General features: G+C 53.2%; 1 protein-coding gene across 1 annotated transcript; it reads right to left on the bottom strand.

Annotated features, from left to right (window-relative positions):
* Positions 1-9323: 9323 nt before the first annotated feature.
* On the bottom strand, positions 9324-16766 carry LOC135280390 (uncharacterized). The gene is made up of 12 exons (XM_064388231.1): positions 16733-16766; positions 13555-13626; positions 12870-12941; positions 12697-12768; positions 12505-12609; positions 12107-12214; positions 11867-11938; positions 11130-11216; positions 10857-10928; positions 10672-10770; positions 10041-10206; positions 9324-9525 (listed from the first exon to the last, which is right to left on the bottom strand). Exons 1-12 carry the CDS (start codon positions 16764-16766, stop codon positions 9324-9326), a joined length of 1161 nt encoding a protein of 386 aa, XP_064244301.1.
* Between the last annotated feature and the right edge of the window lie 1196 nt (positions 16767-17962).

The raw sequence follows: 17962 nt of genomic DNA on the forward strand, positions 1-17962 counted from the left end.
ATCGGCTACGAAAGGAATTCCTACTAGACATGTGGAAAGTGGGTTATCAACGCTCCCCATGGATAAGCACATGTTATCCTGTTTCAATGTTCTTGCTAAGGTTACCCAGACATTATGGCTCGGCTGTGGGCTGACCCAACCGACGGCACATGGCACAGTGAGGAACATCCAGGCAGCAGTGAGGACAGCGCCAACGGAGATATTTTTCATCTTTGGGCAGGAATGGGGCTTCTGATAGGGAATATAAGCAAAACTTGTTATTTTTATGGTAGGAGGGGAGGGTTAGGGTTCCTTTCTTGTTCCTTTCCTCTGTTCCTTCCACCTCCCCCCTTTATTTTTAGTTTTTTACTGTTTCTGTTTTTTTTTTTTTTTTTTCTATGGTGTTAAGGGTGGGGGAGTAGGTAAAAGGTTAGAGGCTTTTGGTAAGGGTAGATAAAAGGGACAATAGGGTTTTTAGGGTAAAAAAGGGTAATAACATCTAATTCAGAGAACAGTTTTGTTTTCAGGCTGTGCCTGGCCTAGGGCTTGATGCCACAGAATGTTGTTCAGCTTTCTGTTTTGTCTGCTGCTGTGTGATGGGACAGTCGTCTCCTCCACTTGTGGACGTTTGGCGACGTCTTCGTCTCCAGGCCGAGCTGGTCTGGTTTTGAGGAGGTCTTGTGTTTGACTCAGGAGGATTCTTGTCACTGCTTGTGGAAGTGGTATTTGCAGTGCCTAGGTATGGTTTTATGTTTTTCCCTGGGTACCATCTTGGACCAGATGGTAGCAGAACACACGCATATCCTCTTCCCCAGGTAATGAGTTCGAAAGGTCCAGAGACTTTATGTGTTTCTGGGTCCTTCACCAGCACAGGTGGTTTCTCTGTGAGCTTTGCTTGGGTGGTATTTGCAAAGTGGCGAAGTATTGGTGGATCAGGCTCTGAGGTTGTACAGTTCAGGAAGTTGATGACATAGAGAGCCTTGCAAAGTCTTTCAACTGGAGAGGTGATTTTTGTTCCTCTCTGTTGCTGATTGAGGACTCTTTTGAGAGTTTGATGTGTCCTTTCCACGATGGATTGTCCTGTGGGGTTTGCAGGTATACCTGTCTTGTGTTGTATTCCCCACTCACTGAAGAACTCTTTTAACTTACGAGAGGTATAGGCAGGTCCATTGTCTGTTTTGATCTCCTTTGGTACTCCCAGGGTTGCAAATGCGAGGAGAAAATGTTTTATGGTGTGCTGCGCAGTTTCTCCTGTATGTGTTGATGCAAATACTGCTCCTGAGAATGTATCGACCGATACATGCACGTACTTTGACCTTCCAAAAGGTGCAAAGTGGGTTACATCTGTCTGCCACAGCTGGCAGCTGTTTAAACCTCGGGGATTGACTCCCGTCCCCACAGATGGTATCTGGTAGTTTTGACAGTTCGGGCATGTGGCAACAATAGCTTTTGCCTGATCTTTTGAAAGCTTGAACATTCTGATAAGGGCAGGCACATTTTGATGAAAAAATGAGTGTGACAACTTTGCCTGGGCAAAGATGTTAGGGACATTAGCAGTCTCTATTGCCATGGCTAAGGTGTCTGCTTTCCTGTTCCCTTCTGCAATGAAACCTGGGAGGTCAGTGTGTGACCTCACATGCATTATATAGTAAGGTTGTTTTCTGTGGGAAATTAAGCGTGTTAATGTGGAAATCAATTGGTATAACTTTGGATTGGAAACCTCTTTGAGAAGAGCATGTTCTGCTCTCATAGCTATGCCAGCAACATAAGCTGAATCTGTGACCAGATTAAAAGGCTCGTCTTTGAATTTCTCAAAGGCTCTGACAACAGCTGCTAACTCCGCAATCTGTGGAGATCCCTCCACTATTTTAATGTCAGATTCCCAATTTTGGGTTTTAGGGTCCCTCCATGTCATTACCGACTTGTGGGATGACCCTGAGCCATCTGTAAAGATGGTTAGAGCTTTGAGAGGTGTCCTACTTTGGACTAATTTTGGAGTCAGATGAAATGTCACATCACGATTAAAAAGCTTATGTTTTGGGATATGCACTGAAATTTGGCCTGTATAGCTATCTAAGGCATACTGGAGACTCTCATTGGTCTGGAGCAAATGTTCCAGATCCCCAGTGGTCATTGGCAAATATATGCATGTGAACTCACACCCTGCAAGGGAACGGAGGCGAGTTCTAGCCTTTTTTATTAAATGTGCCATAATTTCTTGGAAGGTGGTAATTGTCTTTGTGGGTTGGTTATTTGTAAAGATCCACTCCAGGATTAGTAGAGGGTCTCGAAGTTGAGTGTCCCATTGAAAAATCAGTCCATAGAACCTAGGTGCTTTTCCCAGAATGACGAACTGGAAAGGCAGGCTGGGCTCGAAGCGATGGGCTTTGCGTGAAGACAGGGCTTCCTGGACCTTGGTGATGGCATCTCGGGCCTCTGGTGTTAGAGTGCATGGAGAGTCCAGATTCTCCTTGCCCCGGAGAAGGCTGAACAGTGGAGCGAGGTCCTCTGTTGTAATTCCTAGCAGTGGACGTACCCAGTTGATGGATCCACACAGACTGTGTAAGTCTCTCAGGGTTTTTGGGTCGTCTTGGATGGCGAGCTGCTGGGGTACGATGGTCCGTTCCCGGATCTGGAGTCCAAGGTAAGTTCATGGGTTGGTGTACTGTATTTTGTCCTCACGGATCTCAAATCCTGCCTTTTCTATGGTTTCAATAGTCCTTTTAACTGCTCTGTCCAAGTACGTTTTTTCTGGTGCACAGACCAGGATATCGTCCATATAGTGATGGATGATCGCACCTGGGAATAGGTTCCGAGCAGGAGACAGGATGTGAGCAACATACCACTGGCATAGACTGGGATTGCATCTAAGTCCTTGAGGAAGGAAACGCCAGTGATATCTCTTGAGTGGAGCCTCTCTGTTAAGAGAGGGGACGGAGAAGGCAAACCGTGGAGCGTCCTGGGCATGCAGCGGGATGCTGAAGAAACAGTCTTTAATATCAATGATAGCAAGTGTCCAGTCTCTAGGCAGCATCGATGGTGAGGGCAGGCCAGGCTGGAGGGGACCCATGTCCTCGATGACCTCGTTGATTTTGCGAAGATCGTGGAGGAGCCTCCACCTGTCCGTTCCAGGCTTTTGTAGTACGAAGACTGGAGAATTCCAAGGGCTGGTGGTCTCTACGATGTGGCCTTTGGCGAGCTGTTCATCCACAAGGGCATGTAGTGCGCGTAGTTTGGCTTTAGAAAGGGGCCACTGCTCGATCCAGATCGGGTCGTGGCATTTCCAGGTGAGACGAGGAGTGTCTGGCAGTGCGCGTTCCTCAGTGGCCCCAATTAGAAATCCGGACTGGGAATACGTAGGGAGGCTCCCCACTGACATAAAATGTCCCGTCCATACAAGGTGATGGGGGCCCTTACCACAAATGGGCGGATGGTAGCCAACTTGCCTTCAGGCCCTTCGACGAGGATGTTGTTCTTGCTCCGCATGGAAACTGTAGCTCCACCGATCCCTGTAATCATGCCTGCCACAGGTTGTAGCTCCCAGTGTGCTGGCCATTCCGAGCAGGCGATGATGGTCACGTCTGCACCGGTGTCCAGCATCCCTGGTAGGTGGAACTTCTCTCCTCTGCAGGTAAGACCGCACTCGATGACAGGCTTACTCGGTCCCACAACTTGTATCCACATTGCTGTGGGGTTGAGAGGAAGCTGTTCCCTGTGATTCTTAGGGAGTAGAAAGGCTTGTGCAAATGGGGTACCCTTTGGAAGAAAATATGGTAAGTCTGTGCAGTACACCTGGACAAAGATTTCTTGTCCCGGGTGCACTGTTTGTACTTCTGGAACAACAAATATTTCCTTTGGGCTATGGAGAGAATCACCTATAATTAGGATGTTAGAGGGACCTCCTTTTGGCCCACGTTTGCCTGTGGGAACATGATAAACATTGTCATTTTTAAAGTCAATGGACAGTGCAGTTACCAGCTGACGGCGCGTTCCCTTTGGTATTGCTCCGTGTGTTGGATCCTCCTCATGTGGTCTGGAATCTCCTGGGACGGTGCGTGACTGGGTCTGGATGGCCTTTGATTTGGTGTCCTTGCGTGGGGCCCCACCACGCTCCGCTGGAAGTTTCCCGGACGCGGCTGGTAGTACTGCTGGTTCTGGGGCCTTTGGTAGAAATTGCGAGGGTACCTGGGAGGTGACCTCTCTGGACAGTCCTTTATAAAATGTCCAAAATCTCCGCAGTGGTAGCAGCGGACCTGATCTTTAGAAGCTATTACTGCATATGCACTAGAAACTCCTTCTGCAATACCCTTAGTAACTGCTTGTGCCACTGTATCTTCAGTGGACAAGTGGCGTGTGCAGCTTTCCAGCATTTGCTCTATGGTAGGCTCTGTGTCTAAGGGTAAGGCTCTCAGAATTGCTTTACATTTTTCATTTGCATTACTCATGGCAAGTTTACACAACAGTTCTTTTCTTGCCTCTGTGCTCTCTATCTGTTTTTCCAGAGCATCCTTAATTCTATCCACAAATTTGATAAAGCTTTCATCTATTCCTTGTTTGATAGTAGAAAAATATTGGGTGGGGGTAGAATCATCTGGGGTGAGAAGTAAGGAGGTTTTTGCTGCTGTAGCCACGTCTTGTAATGTTGCCTTAGGTAAAGTATCAGCTTGGTCAGAGGGTTTCTGCAAATCCCCTTCACCAGCCAGCTGTTCGAGTGTAAAATTTGTCTTATCAGCATCTGCAGCATAGTTATCTGATAATGTTTTTAATTGCTTTTTCCAATGCCTTTCCCAAAGCATGTACTCGGCGGGAGAAAGGAGGCACTGGGCAATATTTTTAATATCGTGGGGTACCAGAACATGTGCTGAGAACGTAGCTTCTAGGAAATTTCTAAAAATATGTGAACTTCTACCATGTTCTGTGGCTGTATATCTTAATTGCACAAGTTCTTTATTTGTAATAGGTTCCCATGTCTTTCTATTGGTGGCACCTCCTCGTTTTCCCTTCTTATATTCTACTGGAAAGGCAGTAATTCTCTGAGCTAATTGCCAGTCCCCTGCCTGTGTGGCTTCCATTTTTATTTTTGCCCACGGATCAATATACTCTATTTCCAAATCAGAATCGCTGTCACTGCTGTCATCAGGTGACGAGAAGTGAGAGCTATCAGGCCTTGCCTTATGTTTCTTATGGCTGGCTGGAGCAGCATTTGGCAGAGGTGCATGTGGCTGGACCGGGTATAAGGCAGCACATGGGAGGACGTGGCTACAGGAAGGCCGCATGGCCGGGGTGGCCGTGCAATGCGTGATACAGCAGGCACAGGACTGGGGGGCGTGGGGAAGGGGGGCAGAACTGAAGGAAGTCTGGGGGGTCCCGACCGGGGGCTGCGGAGCGTGGGTATGGGGTTGCGCAGCAAGGGTATGGGGGCAGGGGGGGTGCGGGATGTAGGAGGCGGCGGGACTGGAAGAGGGTGCAGCGGACACGATTCCGGCGGCAGGCGAAGGCGCGGTGGTGGGGGGGGGCGCGGGTACCCAGGGGGGCTGATCCCGTGCCGCAGCAGGGACGGTGCCGGGGGCAGGGAAAGACGCGATGGTAGCGGGGGGGGCGAGGGCGGGGGGGGGAGGGGGGGCGGGCGCGGCAGGGACAGGAGGGACGGCAAAGGGGGTGGGGGGGGGTCCCAGTAGGGTCGGGGGGAACAGGGGGAGGGGTGGGGTTTGGGTCGGTCCCGGCGGGAACTGGCGCAGATGCTCTCGGAGATAACGCAGAGCAAGGAGGCGCGCAGGGTGTGGCTCCCGAGGGGAAGGCGGGGGGGAAGAGGGGGTGGGCAGGGGCCATGGGCGCCCTGGGGTCGGGGGGTTGCGGCGCAGATGGCAGGGCACTAGGACCCAGCAAAGTGCTGGAATCCAGGGTGGAGGGGGTGTTATCTCCTCCATTAGCATTTGAAATAGGCGCTTCTGTTAAGTGAGATAAGAACTTTTCGTTTCGTTCGACAGAAGTTAGCCCTGAGGTTAAAATCTTTTTGTTAGTTTTTTCTACAGCTTTAGTGATAGCGTGAAACATAGGTAAAAACCGGGTTACAGAAAAGTCTTGGTTAGTTTGAAACTTATATATCGTGGTCCCAATTGTATCCCAAAAGGAGTCTAAGGTAATAGTCTGTGTATTAGTGTCTGGGAAGTGGCAGAGAATCCACTTTATAAAATGTTTCAGGTTAGTTTTTGAAAGGTTACCTTTAGAAAAAGAAAAGTTGTTAGAAGATAGGATTTCTAGGATTAGGGAATATAAATCTCTCTCATTCTGGGATCGTTTACTAAGCTTTGATCCCATTTTTCAGTTCCCGCCAGCAGAAAAAAGAGAAAAAAAAGAAAAAACCCAAAAAAAAAGGACCCAAGGAAAAATATTTTTGCGCGCAAGAGAGGCTGTGTTAAACTTACACTTTTCAGCCTGTTGTGGGTCAAAGTTCTGCTGGGGGTCGTCTGCTCGTCAGCCTCCACGGACACTCGCGTGCCCGGGTGTCGGGGTGCGGGTCGGCTGACCTCCTGTTCAGAAGAGTCCTTCTAAAACGAAGAGCTTCTCCTGCCAGGATCTCTGGCGAGCGGAGGCAGTGACAATTTCACGAAGAAATGCTGCTCCTCTGAAATGCCAGGTCCGGCATTCAGTTCCGCGGCCAGGCTATCACGGCGGTTCAGATGTTCGTCCCAGGGGCCCCTCGCTGTTCGGGCGTCCGCTATGTTTGGTGCGCCAGCTATGGCTCCCGGGGGGCAGAAGCCCAGCGGGGAGGCCGGCCAGGATAGCGCATGGAGGGTCCAGGATCGCCCAGCGGGGGGCTCAGGCAACCCAGGCAAGCTATAGTGATTTGCAGTCAGCTCTTTAGTGATTTCAGCTCTTTTAGCATGCCTGGGGCCGTCACCCTGGGTATCGCCGCAGCAGACGCAGAGAGAGAGGGAGCAGCGCTGTGTGGGTTCCGCAGGGTTCTTTTATTGGGGTCTCCGCGAAGGTTCCAGTGACAGCTCTTCTCTGCCGAACCGGGCAGGGCTAGGGGTTTTTATACCTTACAGGGGGATTGAAAACTGTCCAATAGTAAGGGTCAGGGGAAAAGTGACCTATGGATATACAGGGAGATAACAGGGTCCGAAAGGCGGAAGAGAGGGGCTTCTAAAACCTTAGTCATGCTGACTTTGGTATTTCCTAGCTCAGGCTTCTGATCTCCAAGGCCTTGCAGGCCTTGTGCCTGCTACAGCCACCAGTCATTTTCCAGCTTTGCAGGATTTCAGTTTAAAGTCAATCTAAACAATCCAGGATATGTCTAGCAAGAAGGAAATCACAGTTCAGGTTTGCTCCTGCACCCAAGCTTTGCTGTATCAAAGATGGATGGTATTCTTTTCCAGCTCTCAAGAGATGTCATAATTTCCAAATAAACAAAATATCATGCATAGAAATATTTCATAGATTGTAGCAGTTCCTTTGAGGGGAGCTCCCCGGGGAGTCCCCAGAGGGCCCCCTGGGCTGTGAGTTCGCTGGCAGCAGCAGGCACACAGGGAGACTCCACACGGCTTCTGAGGGTGCTGATTAGATGAGGGTTTATTGGGGGACCCAGCCCCGGGAGTAACATGGTTTCAGAGGGAGAAGGGGGAAAGGGAAAGGGAGGGGGAGAGAGGGTGAGCCTAGGGGAGAGATGGGCCATGAGAGAATCTGGTCTTCCTCACACAGCTTAAGAGGGAAATTCAAAGTAGGTGTGAAATAAGATTTGGGCCAATGGGATTACAGATTCATGGGCCTTCAGGGGAGGAACACAGATTGGAATAAACCATATATTTTCAAGAGGTACATTTTTGAGAGCATACCATTTGAATAAAATGCAACACCACAACAGATTAGTAAGATAGATAGATAGATAGATAGATAGATAGATAGATAGATAGATAGATAGATAGATTGACAAGGCAGATAGAGATATGTGAATGCACTTGCCTGTATCACTTTACAAAGAAAGGGATGGGGAAGTGACAGGTTATTCTTTTCCACACATGGGAAACAATCTTTTTCCCAGAAAAATCAGCTTCCTTCTTCAGTGACCACCAGGGTATCTGAAGACCCCACCAAGAAGGCCCTGTGATGCCAATGGCCTGTGCATCCAGCAAGTCAAGAAAGTAAGGCCTGCCTCTTAATACTACAGTGGTGTAAAAGAGGTTCATTCTCGGTTTTTGGTACCATGAGGAACAAACTGAAGCCACTTACAGTAAAATGCCTGCACAAGCACCAGTGCAAATCACAGCCAAAGGGAGGATGAAGCCAAGGTGTCCCACAACCACAGCGCAAGCGGCCAGAGATCCTCCTTCAACCCTGGCTGCATTGAAGCCCCACTGACTGCCAAGAAGAAAAGCGCCCTACTGAGAGCAAGCAAACTTAACTCTCTGCCAGGACACAAATTTAGAGGGAAAAAAATTTTAAAATCCCTACACCACCAGACACACTTCCGAGTGAGATGGGTTGGAACTCTCTGGCTCCCAGCACTTCCCCAGCAGGCAGGTTCACAAAGGTGCTGGGAGCTAAGCTGTGCCCTCCGAGGGAACAGAGCCAGCCTCCCTTCAGTGGGAGAAGGCGCGGCCTCAGCTGTAGCCCCGGGTGCCTGCGGTGGCCCAGGGCACGGCCATGGCTGTCAATGTGTTGGGCTGCAGCACAGGGCAGGCCGGAGCTCAGCAGCCTCAGCAGAGCCCAGGGCCGCGGCCCTTCCCTGACGGGGCCCGAGCCTGGCCCCGCCCGGCCCGGCCTGAGCAGCCCGGACTGGCCCAGGGGATGGGCTGCGCCCGCCCGCTGTGCCCACAGGCTGGGCCCAAGGCGTTGCAAGAGGCTTTCTCCCAGCTTGGCAAAACCTCGGCCAAGTGTCCCTGTGCTGTGCTGAGAAGAGTAAAAAATCCCATCAAATTTAACCCTGCTGCCCAACGCATGAGGGATCCCTGCACACCTTAGGAGAGGCCAACAATACTCCTTTGTGCCTCATGAGGGATCCCTGCACCCCTCAGCAGGGACCCCAAAATATCCCTTTGTGCCTCTTCAGGTCCAGGCCCAGATGATCCCAAAGAAGGAAATGTGCCCTCAGCCCAGGGACGCTCAGCATGGGCTCCCCCATCCCCTCGGGGCCCCGCCGCTGGGCACAGCAGCCCCTGCCTGGCTCCTGCCTGCCCACACCGTGGCCATCCACGGCTGCTCCTGGGCATGGAGCTCAGCCACTGCTGGTGCCGGGTGGGCTTTGCTGCTGCTACCACCAGGACATGGTTGTGAAAACTCTGTTTCTTTATTTCAACATAAAATGTGGGACAAGCCCTGCCCTGGCAGACAAGGGCTGCCCACCTTCAGTCTTGGCTGGGGAACAGGACCAGGGGGCTGAGGGGCAGAGGGTCCCATTGTGGAGTGGTGGGTTTTGGGACAGCCTCGTGACGACAGTGCTGCAGCCATGGCAGGGCAGATAGGGGCAGAAGTGGATAGGTGAGGTCACAGCTCAAGTTCTCGCTGCCTGCTTTGTTAGGTTGGTCTTCTGGAGATGGAGAGGCGCTCCTGTGAAGAGAGGAGGTGGCTGAGGCCCCAGCTGCCAGTGGCACACAGGGACCCTCATGCACAGCAGGGCCCAGAGCTGGCAAGGCTCCCCAGCACGGCTGGAGCTGCTGGCACAGCTGGGCCCAGCTGGACAGCTGCCCCTCAAGGCCCCGGCCAGCAGGGACGGCTCTGGGCAGGGTCCCTGGCCAGGAGCGGGCCCCAGAGCGCCTCTGCCTTTCAAGGGCAATCTCGGCCCTGCTCTTTCTCCTCCCCACCTTGCTCTGCCTCTGCCCCTTGCCCCTGGCAGGCAGCCTCAGTGGGAGCCAGCACTGGCTGCAGCCCCAGCGGGCCCCCAGGACAAGGCCCAGCAATTGAGAGGCCAATGGAAGCACTGGGCAGCAGCAGAACCCTCAGCAGAGTTGTTTGGAGAACCATGGACTGGCCACAGCTCCACTGCAGCCTCCGTGGGAATGTTCCCTGACTATGAGCAGCCTTTAAAGGAAGCTGTTTGAGGCAGAGAATCGCAAAACACTCACCGTTTTGTCTTCCAGCAATACCAGATTCCTGCACAGCACATCATCAGGCACAGTGCCACACCAGCAACAATGGCCATCAACTTAATCAAACAAGCTGTTCCCCAGCAGAAAACTCTTCTCATGCTTTCCCAGATGTTGTCATTATGTGCTGTGGGGTCGGCTGCATCTGTGGGAGCAATGGAGGGCGTGAGCCCATGCTGAGCTGCACTGCTGAGCTGGCAGTGCCATGGATACGGGCAGGACGTTCTCGCTCCCTGTTTCCCCCAGAGCTGGGGCCTGCAGGCACCTTGCTGCCCCTTGGCACAGGCCTGCTCAGTACCCAAACCCCCTGAGCCTGCATGCCATAATTCCTCTGTGCTGTGCCCTTCTGCTCCAGGCAACACTTGTCGAAGACATGGAAAAGGACAAGGAAAATGGCCCGGGTTTTGGAGCTGCTCCAGGGCTCACCCTCCTGCAAAGAGCGGCCCCTCCAGATGTGCTCAGAGACTGGGAAATTGCAGGGGATCTTAGGGTGTGCATGGCCTGTGGTGCATGGATGGCTTCCCGCTGTGCCAGGCATGTCGTGTCCACATGTGCAGCCAAAGCCCCTGGCTGATGAGTCCCAGGGGAAGGCTGAAGGAAATGCACCCACCACGCTGGCTGTCCACATCACTCCGTTTTTGTTCCAGATGTTTGGAATCCTCCAGGGACTTAATAGCTCCTATAGGTTTCTTCTTCCTTCTTGGAGGACCTTAAGAGAAATATTTCTGTTTCCCAGGAATGGATCCCACAGAACCAGGGCTCAGCCTGTGGGGTCAGCAGGGACACACTACTCACCCCTGCGATGCAAGCTGGGCCTGCGTGCAACATCCACCAAAGGACCTGGGAAAGTCCTCCCTGCAGACACACCTGAAACTCAACAGCCACAGAAGCTTCTGCCATCTCTGCTGATCTGCACAGGCACCACTGAGCCACAGGAGCAGTGAGGGGATCGCGCAGGGTGAGGGAACACACATGCATGGTTCTGTGCTGGCACCTGCAGCAATGCCCCCTGGCCCAGCTTTGGGCTCTGAGCTGGCAGCTCTCCCAGGGAGGAAAGCCTTGACCTACCCTCAGCATCTCCCAGAGGCTCAGTAATGGGTATGGGTTGGGAATCCAGATCATCTTCATCAACGGCATCATCTTCATCAAGTTCAGCTACAAAGAAAAGCGGGACTGAACAGCTCCTGTAACCCTGCTGAAGATTCTCCTTCAGGCCCGAGTGGCAGTGAGGGCACCTGGGTGATTGGTGCCCTCCAAGGCACTCCCTCAGCTCTGCCTTCCACTCTGGAGCAGGGGCAGGGGGACCTCGTGCCTGCAGTGGCCCCACACTGGGATGGAATGAGCCCCTTGCTCCTTGCAGGGCAGTTGGGGCAGAAAGGGCTCCCTGGAGCTGCCAGCAGCTCTAAAGCCAGCCCCGGGCAGGGCCAGGGCTTGGCAGTGGCAGCAGGAGCAGCTCAGGCTCCCTGGGGCTGGCAAAGGAGCTGCGAAAGGCTCAGTCCCAGGGCACAGCCCTGGGCCCGGCCTCTTCCCTCTCTGCTCTTCTCCCTGGCTGCACAGAGCACACGGAAGGACACACTGGCATTGCACATGGGAGGAAGGCTGAAAGCTAAATGCTCCCTTCTCCCACTGACAGTGATCCTGCATGATCGCTGTTGGGCACAATAGTAGAAACTTTGAGGCCAGGATTTCCAGAATCCATCAAACTTCAGAGGATCTTAAGGGAAATGACAGAGGAATATTACTCTGGACAATGATTACACTTGGACAGTGATTACTCTGTTAGGAAAGGGTTGCTGAAAACCTACCTTCACCAAGCTCCAAGATCCTTAAACCATGGTTTACCAGCGTTTCCAAATGATGCAAGTCCCGATCCCAATCTAGAAAGGAGCACAGATGGGAAGCGTTCCATGGTGTGCTGGGATCCCCTTCTCTAGGGAACTGAACCCTGTGAGGGGGTCAGGTCCTGCTGCGTGCCAGGACTGCCAAGCAGCAGAGAGGGCAGCTGAAGCCTCAGCAGGGCTCAGGCCCAGAGGCACAGCAATTACCTCCCGTGCCTGTGCCTGGCATTGCCTCCCTTCCTGCAGCAGAAGCTGGAACAGAAGCACTGCTTCCTCTGGGAAATGCTTCCTTCTGCACAGGCTCTCCTTTAATTTCTGGAGAAAGGAAGAGGGACAGCTTGATCAGATGGAGCTGCTCCCCAGCGGGGAGGTGGCACCTTCAGGAGGCACGGTTTGTCAAACTCATGGATAGGCTTCAGGAAATCAGATGGGCTTTGGGGTCTTTGCCTAGGGCCTTCCCTCCTGCAAACAGCTGCGCCTCCTGATTTGCTCAGAAATTGCGAAATCACAGGGGATCTCGGGGTGCCAGGTGCAGCGTGTCCAGATGTGCAGCCAAAGCCTCCGGCTGCTGAGTCCCAGGGGAAGCATGAGGGAAATGCGCCCACCTTGTCCTCCTGCCTGCTGCATTTCCTTCAGCATTTGCCTCATGTATTCAGGTGGCTCATGGGATTCCTTGTGTCCTTTAGCTTTGTTCTTTCCCCTCGGAGGACCTTAGAGCAACATAGTTCCATTTCCCAGGAATGGATCCCACAAGAGCAGGGCTCAGCCTGTGGGGTCAGCAGGGACACACTACTCACCCCTGCGATGGGAGCCAGGCCTGCGTGCAGTAACCAGCAAAGGAGTCTGAAAAGTCCTCACTGGAGATACGCCTGAAACTCAACAGCCAAAAAAGCTTCTGTCATCTCTGCCCCCCTGGCTGAGCTTTGGGCTCTGAGCTGGCAGCTCTCCCGGGGGAAAGGCCTTGACCTACCCTCAGCATGTCTCAGACGGTCATTCACGGACATGAGTTTAGAGGCTGGATCGCCTTTATCATCAGGTTCAACTGCAAAGAAAGGCAGGACAGAACAGCTCCTGTGACAGTGCTGAAGATTCTCCTTCAGGCCCGAGTGGCAGTGAGGGCTCCTGGGTGATTGGTGCCCTCCAAGGCACTCCCTCAGCTCTGCCTTCCACTCAGGAGTAGGGGCAGGGGGACCTCGTGCCTGCAGTGGCCCCACACTGGGATGGAATGAGCCCCTTGCAGGGCAGTCTGGGCAGAAAGGACTCCCTGGAGCTGCCAGCAGCTCTAAAGCCAGCCCTGGGCAGGGCCAGGGCTTGGCAGTGGCAGCAGGAGCAGCTCAGGCTCTCTGGGGCCAGCAAAGGAGCTGCAAAAGGCTCAGCCCTGGGGCACAGCCTTCACTCTCTGCTCTTCTCGGCAGCTGCTACAGAGCCCATGGAAGGACACAGTGGCATTGCACATGGGAGGAAGTTTGAAAGCTAAATGCTCCTTCCTCTCACTGACAGTGATCCTGTGGGATCCCTCAGGACTGCAGAAAGGAGCAGGGGAAGATGTCCAGATTCCTTCAGCCATGAGATTACGTTCAAGGACATGGAGGATGAGTGAGCTCTTGCCACATGGACATTGATTATTCTGTCAGGGAAAGCACACCAGAACTTGCCTCCAGCATTCTCCAACATTCTGAAGCCGTCATCCAACAGGGCATCTAGATAATGCAAGTTGCGATCCCAATCTAAAAGGGAAGCAGAAATCAGAACCATTTCTGTGTGTGCTGGGATGCCCTCCTGCGTGAGGGAACAGGGCACGGGTTGGGTAAGGCTGTGGGAGCCAGATGTGAATAGACAAGGCCAAAACTGCAGAGGGGCCTGGGGAGCTCTGGGCTGGCTCTGGTCACGCTCCAGCCTCTTTGCAGGCCCTTTGCAACATCCCTGGAGGGGTGGCTGGAGCAGCACAGGGCCCCTTGGGACTCTCTCCCTCCCACAGAGAAAACCATCCCCAGCGCTTCCCGGGGAGCAGGGAGCACTGTCCCGGGAAAGGGCAGCCAGGCTGCCGGCTCACCTGCTCGCCGCGCTTGCAGCGGAGCAGCCTGGGCAGCCCTGGCAGGCAGGGCCACGGCCAAGAGCAGCAGGAGTAGGAGGCGCAGAGCAAGGGCCATGGTGCCTTGTCCTCCGCCAGTCCCGCAGCTCTTGCTGCCACCGCTGTCCTGACACCGCTGTCCCAACGTCAGCACCGCTGCTGCCACCGCCGCTGCTGCCGCAACAGTTGTGCTCAGGGACTGACTGCTGGCTCCTTGTGCTGCTGTGCAACCACGGGGCTCTGGCACCTCTGGCACCTCTGTGACCTCAGGGCCTGCTGAGAGCTCAGCCTGCTGTGACCCCAGAGCCCTGCTGTGACCTCATGGCCTCAGCTGTACCCCCAGAGTGTGCGCCCATCTCTATGAATGGACTGCCCTGATTGTAAATGTTTTGCTTCATCAAAGGGCCATTGCTCAGCAAAACCTTTCTTTTGCCTGCTGACAGTGCTGGCCAGGCTGCGTCCCTGGAGATGCTAAGAATTCTTACAGAAATCACAGAATGACCAGGTTGGAAGAGACCCTTTCCTGTCTCTTCTGAAGAGCTTGTAGCCATCCAGTGTAGTGCTCCAGCCATGTGAGGCATCCCACCACGTTTCTGTGATGGCAATGACATCACAGCTCTGCTGCTGGACCATGGCCTCCAGCTCTTCCTGTTTGTTACCCATGCTGTGTGCACTGGTATCGATGCACCTCAGCTGGGCTGCTGATTTCATCCCTAACTCAGGCTTACCACCCTTGGGCCTGCTTCCAGACAGCCCAGCTGCATCCCGTCCCCTCTTCAAACCTACTTTAAAGCCCTCTCAACAAGTTCTGCAAGCTCATCAGATAAAAACCTTCTGCCCTTAACAGAGAGATGGAGCCCATCTGGTTCCAGCAGGCCGGGTGCCATAAAAGCTGTGCCCTGATCAAAGAATCCAAAATTCTGCCAATGACACCAACTCTTGAGCCACTTGTTGATGATATGAGCTCTCCTATTGCTTTCACCATTTTTCTCAGCCAGCAAAGGGACTGAGGAAAAGACTGCCTGTGTCTCTGTCCTATCAACCACTTGTGCCTGTGCCCTAAAGTGCCTTTCAATGGTCCTGACACTCCTCAATCTCATCACTGCCAGGCTGGAGTTTCAACAGTGGATAATATTCAGAGGACTGAATGAGCCCAGGAAGTGCCTCAGGAATATCCTGTACCTGGGCCCCAGGGAGGCAGCAGACCTCTCTGTGGGGTGGGTCCAGTTGACATGGGGCCCTCTGTTCCCCTCAGAAGGGAATCACCCACCACGATTACCCTTCTTTCCTTCTTGATGTTAGAGGTGGCAATCCATGTTACAGATTAATCATAATTTGGAGGCTCTCTGAGCAGATAATTTTCTTCTTAATCATTTGTCTGCGTCTCTAGATCCAGAGGCTCATACCTATTCTGAAGTGGCCCCTGGCTAGGGGACGGGGGTCGGGAGGAATTTTTATCATAACCTCCCCATGCAGGAACCATTTCCACTCCCCTTCATCTACCAGGTGTCCTTCTCTTGCCTGACAGTGTGCAGCATAGTGTCGGAACCCAGACCATCTCTCTGGATGCCCTGGATGTCTCAAAGCCCTGGCAGGGGCTCGGAGACCCTGGCAGGAAGCCAAAGACACCTGGAAATTTGACCTTAATTCACGGAGCAAATTGCCAACCTTATATAAAGAATTACAGGCCACAAAACTTTAAGTAGCATAGTAGTAGGAATCACAGGGTGAGGGGAAAAACTTTGGAGCACTATACAGGGGCTTTTTTATGTTGTACAGGGGGGTTTGAAATTCTGTACGTGGGGGTCAGGAGTTCTAAGATGGAGGAATTTGGGCGTGCCCTGTCCTTCTTCTTTCTTCTTCTTGGCATCCATGTTCAGGATGATGTTGGCATGTGTGCATTGGTTCATAGAGAAGGTGCACTTGCCAACAAGGGCAGAAAGTATTGGAAATTAAAGGTAAATATCTAATACGTAGTTTTCACTATAAAAGAGACAACTGCCCCGTGGGCGGGAGAGAGTGCCCTTGGCTGTCTTGCTGATCAGACCTCGGCTGGAGAGACAGAAAAACTTTGCAGATAAGGAACAATAAACGCAACTCAAAACCGAAAAGCAAGAGTCCAGACTCCTTCTTCGAGAGCGCGGCATGCCCAGAACCACCTTTTCCCGTGCTGGGGCAGAGACAACTGACAGTCGACCCCAGCAGCATAGGAGTCCTGTGACTCTTGCTGGGCCTCCCATAAGGATGGAAGGGCTGAACTCCACCAATCTATTTCCCTTTCACTTTCCCTGATATTCCTTAGTCTTTAAACTTCCTCCCCTAAGCTCGGCCACCAGTGAATGGAGATCATTCACCTGTTCACAGTGCAGGCAGCTTTTCTCCGCACTGCCCCCTGAAACCACTGCTAAGCTCAAACACTCTGCACAGGAATGGGTCAGGACAGACACATCCTTTCTGGAGGGTTCCATCTAGTTACATGCACTTGTACTAACTACAGTTTTCGATTGCATAAAAACCACTACTACCAGAAACCCCAAAACCACAGAAACACTGCAAACAACACACAGTAAACCTTCCTAGCAAGAAAACCTGCAACCCTGCCTGCTTGCCCTGCCTGTGCAAACTGTCTCGTGAATTGTCCCTCAGAGACATGCCACGGCCCTGTTTGCCCACTCCTGTTTGCCGCAAACCCTAGAGGCCTCTTTTAATCCGCCCGCTAACCAAGGAGGGAGGAAGCTGCACCCCATCCCTGCGTAACTCACAGGCTCTTGATGGCTTCCCTCTTTTCCTGGGCATGCTACCGGGGGAGGTCCAGGCCCAGATGGTCCCAGGGAAGGAAATGTTCCTCAGCCCAGGGACGCTCAGCATGGGCTGCCCCATCCTCCCCGGGGACCCGCCACTGGTCACAGCAGCCCCTGCCTGGCTCCTGCCTGCCCACACCGTGGCCATCCCCAGCTGCCCCTGGCACGGAGCTCAGCCAGTGCTGATCCTGGCTGGGCTTTGCTGCTGCTACCATCTGGACACTGGGGTGACAGCTCCATCTCTGTATTGCAAGAGGAGAGCTGGGCCAAGCCCTGCCCACCTTCAGTAGGGGCCAGAGAGCAGGGCCAGTGCCTTCAGGGGCAGAGGACCTTGTCTGGCTGGAGGCAGCATCTGCACAGCAACAAGCTGTTAAAGCAGCTGGCACAGGGACATCGGGCATGGGCATGGAGATGTGCGATGCAATTAGAGGTCCAGTTCTCCCTTAGGTGTTTGGCAGGACATATGAAGGGGGAAAGATACAACTGTGAAAGAGGCTATGGCAAGTGAAACAGTGAACAGAGTCTTGGCTATACCTATGATGCACTGCTTGTGCCCGTCCTGCAAGCAGAAGATCATTGGGATTCATCAAAGTGAAATCAGGGCATGTGTTCCTGTCTTGCTTTGAACCTCTACAAGATCCGTGGGGAGCGTGAGCCCGTGCTGTGCTGCACTGCTGAGCTGGCAGCATGGTGGATACGGGCAGGACGTCCTCTGTTTCCCCCAGAGCTGGGGCCTGCAGACACCTTGCCGGCCCTTGGCACAGGCTGTGCCAGCCAACAAAGCCCAGCAGGCCGGGAGGAGAGCCCGGGGGCAGCGCAGCTGCTTGGGCAGTGGCTGCTGCCAGGGACATGGGCCAAAGCCATCCCTGAGCAGCCACTGCCACCCCTGGCCCTCCCTGCCCCGTGACAGCTCCCCCAGCCCCAGGGGACAGGCTCAGGCCCACTAAGGACACACTGGAGCCTTGCTCTCCCTCTCTGTCCTTTCCCCACCATAGGCACCCATGCAGTCACTCCCAGGTTTCGGGACGTGTCTCCCATGGAGGGACCCCAGGAGGACTGCTCAGAACCCGAGTGCCCTGAGCCTGTTTGGGATAATTCCCCTGAGCTATGCCGGTCTTGTCCAGGCTGTGTAAGACTAAACATTAAGAATTAAAAGCAATTTTACTTTTTTTTGTCAAAGTGTCAGAAGTT

This window comes from Passer domesticus, chromosome 13 (assembly GCF_036417665.1).
Source record: "Passer domesticus isolate bPasDom1 chromosome 13, bPasDom1.hap1, whole genome shotgun sequence".
NCBI lineage: Eukaryota > Metazoa > Chordata > Aves > Passeriformes > Passeridae > Passer > Passer domesticus.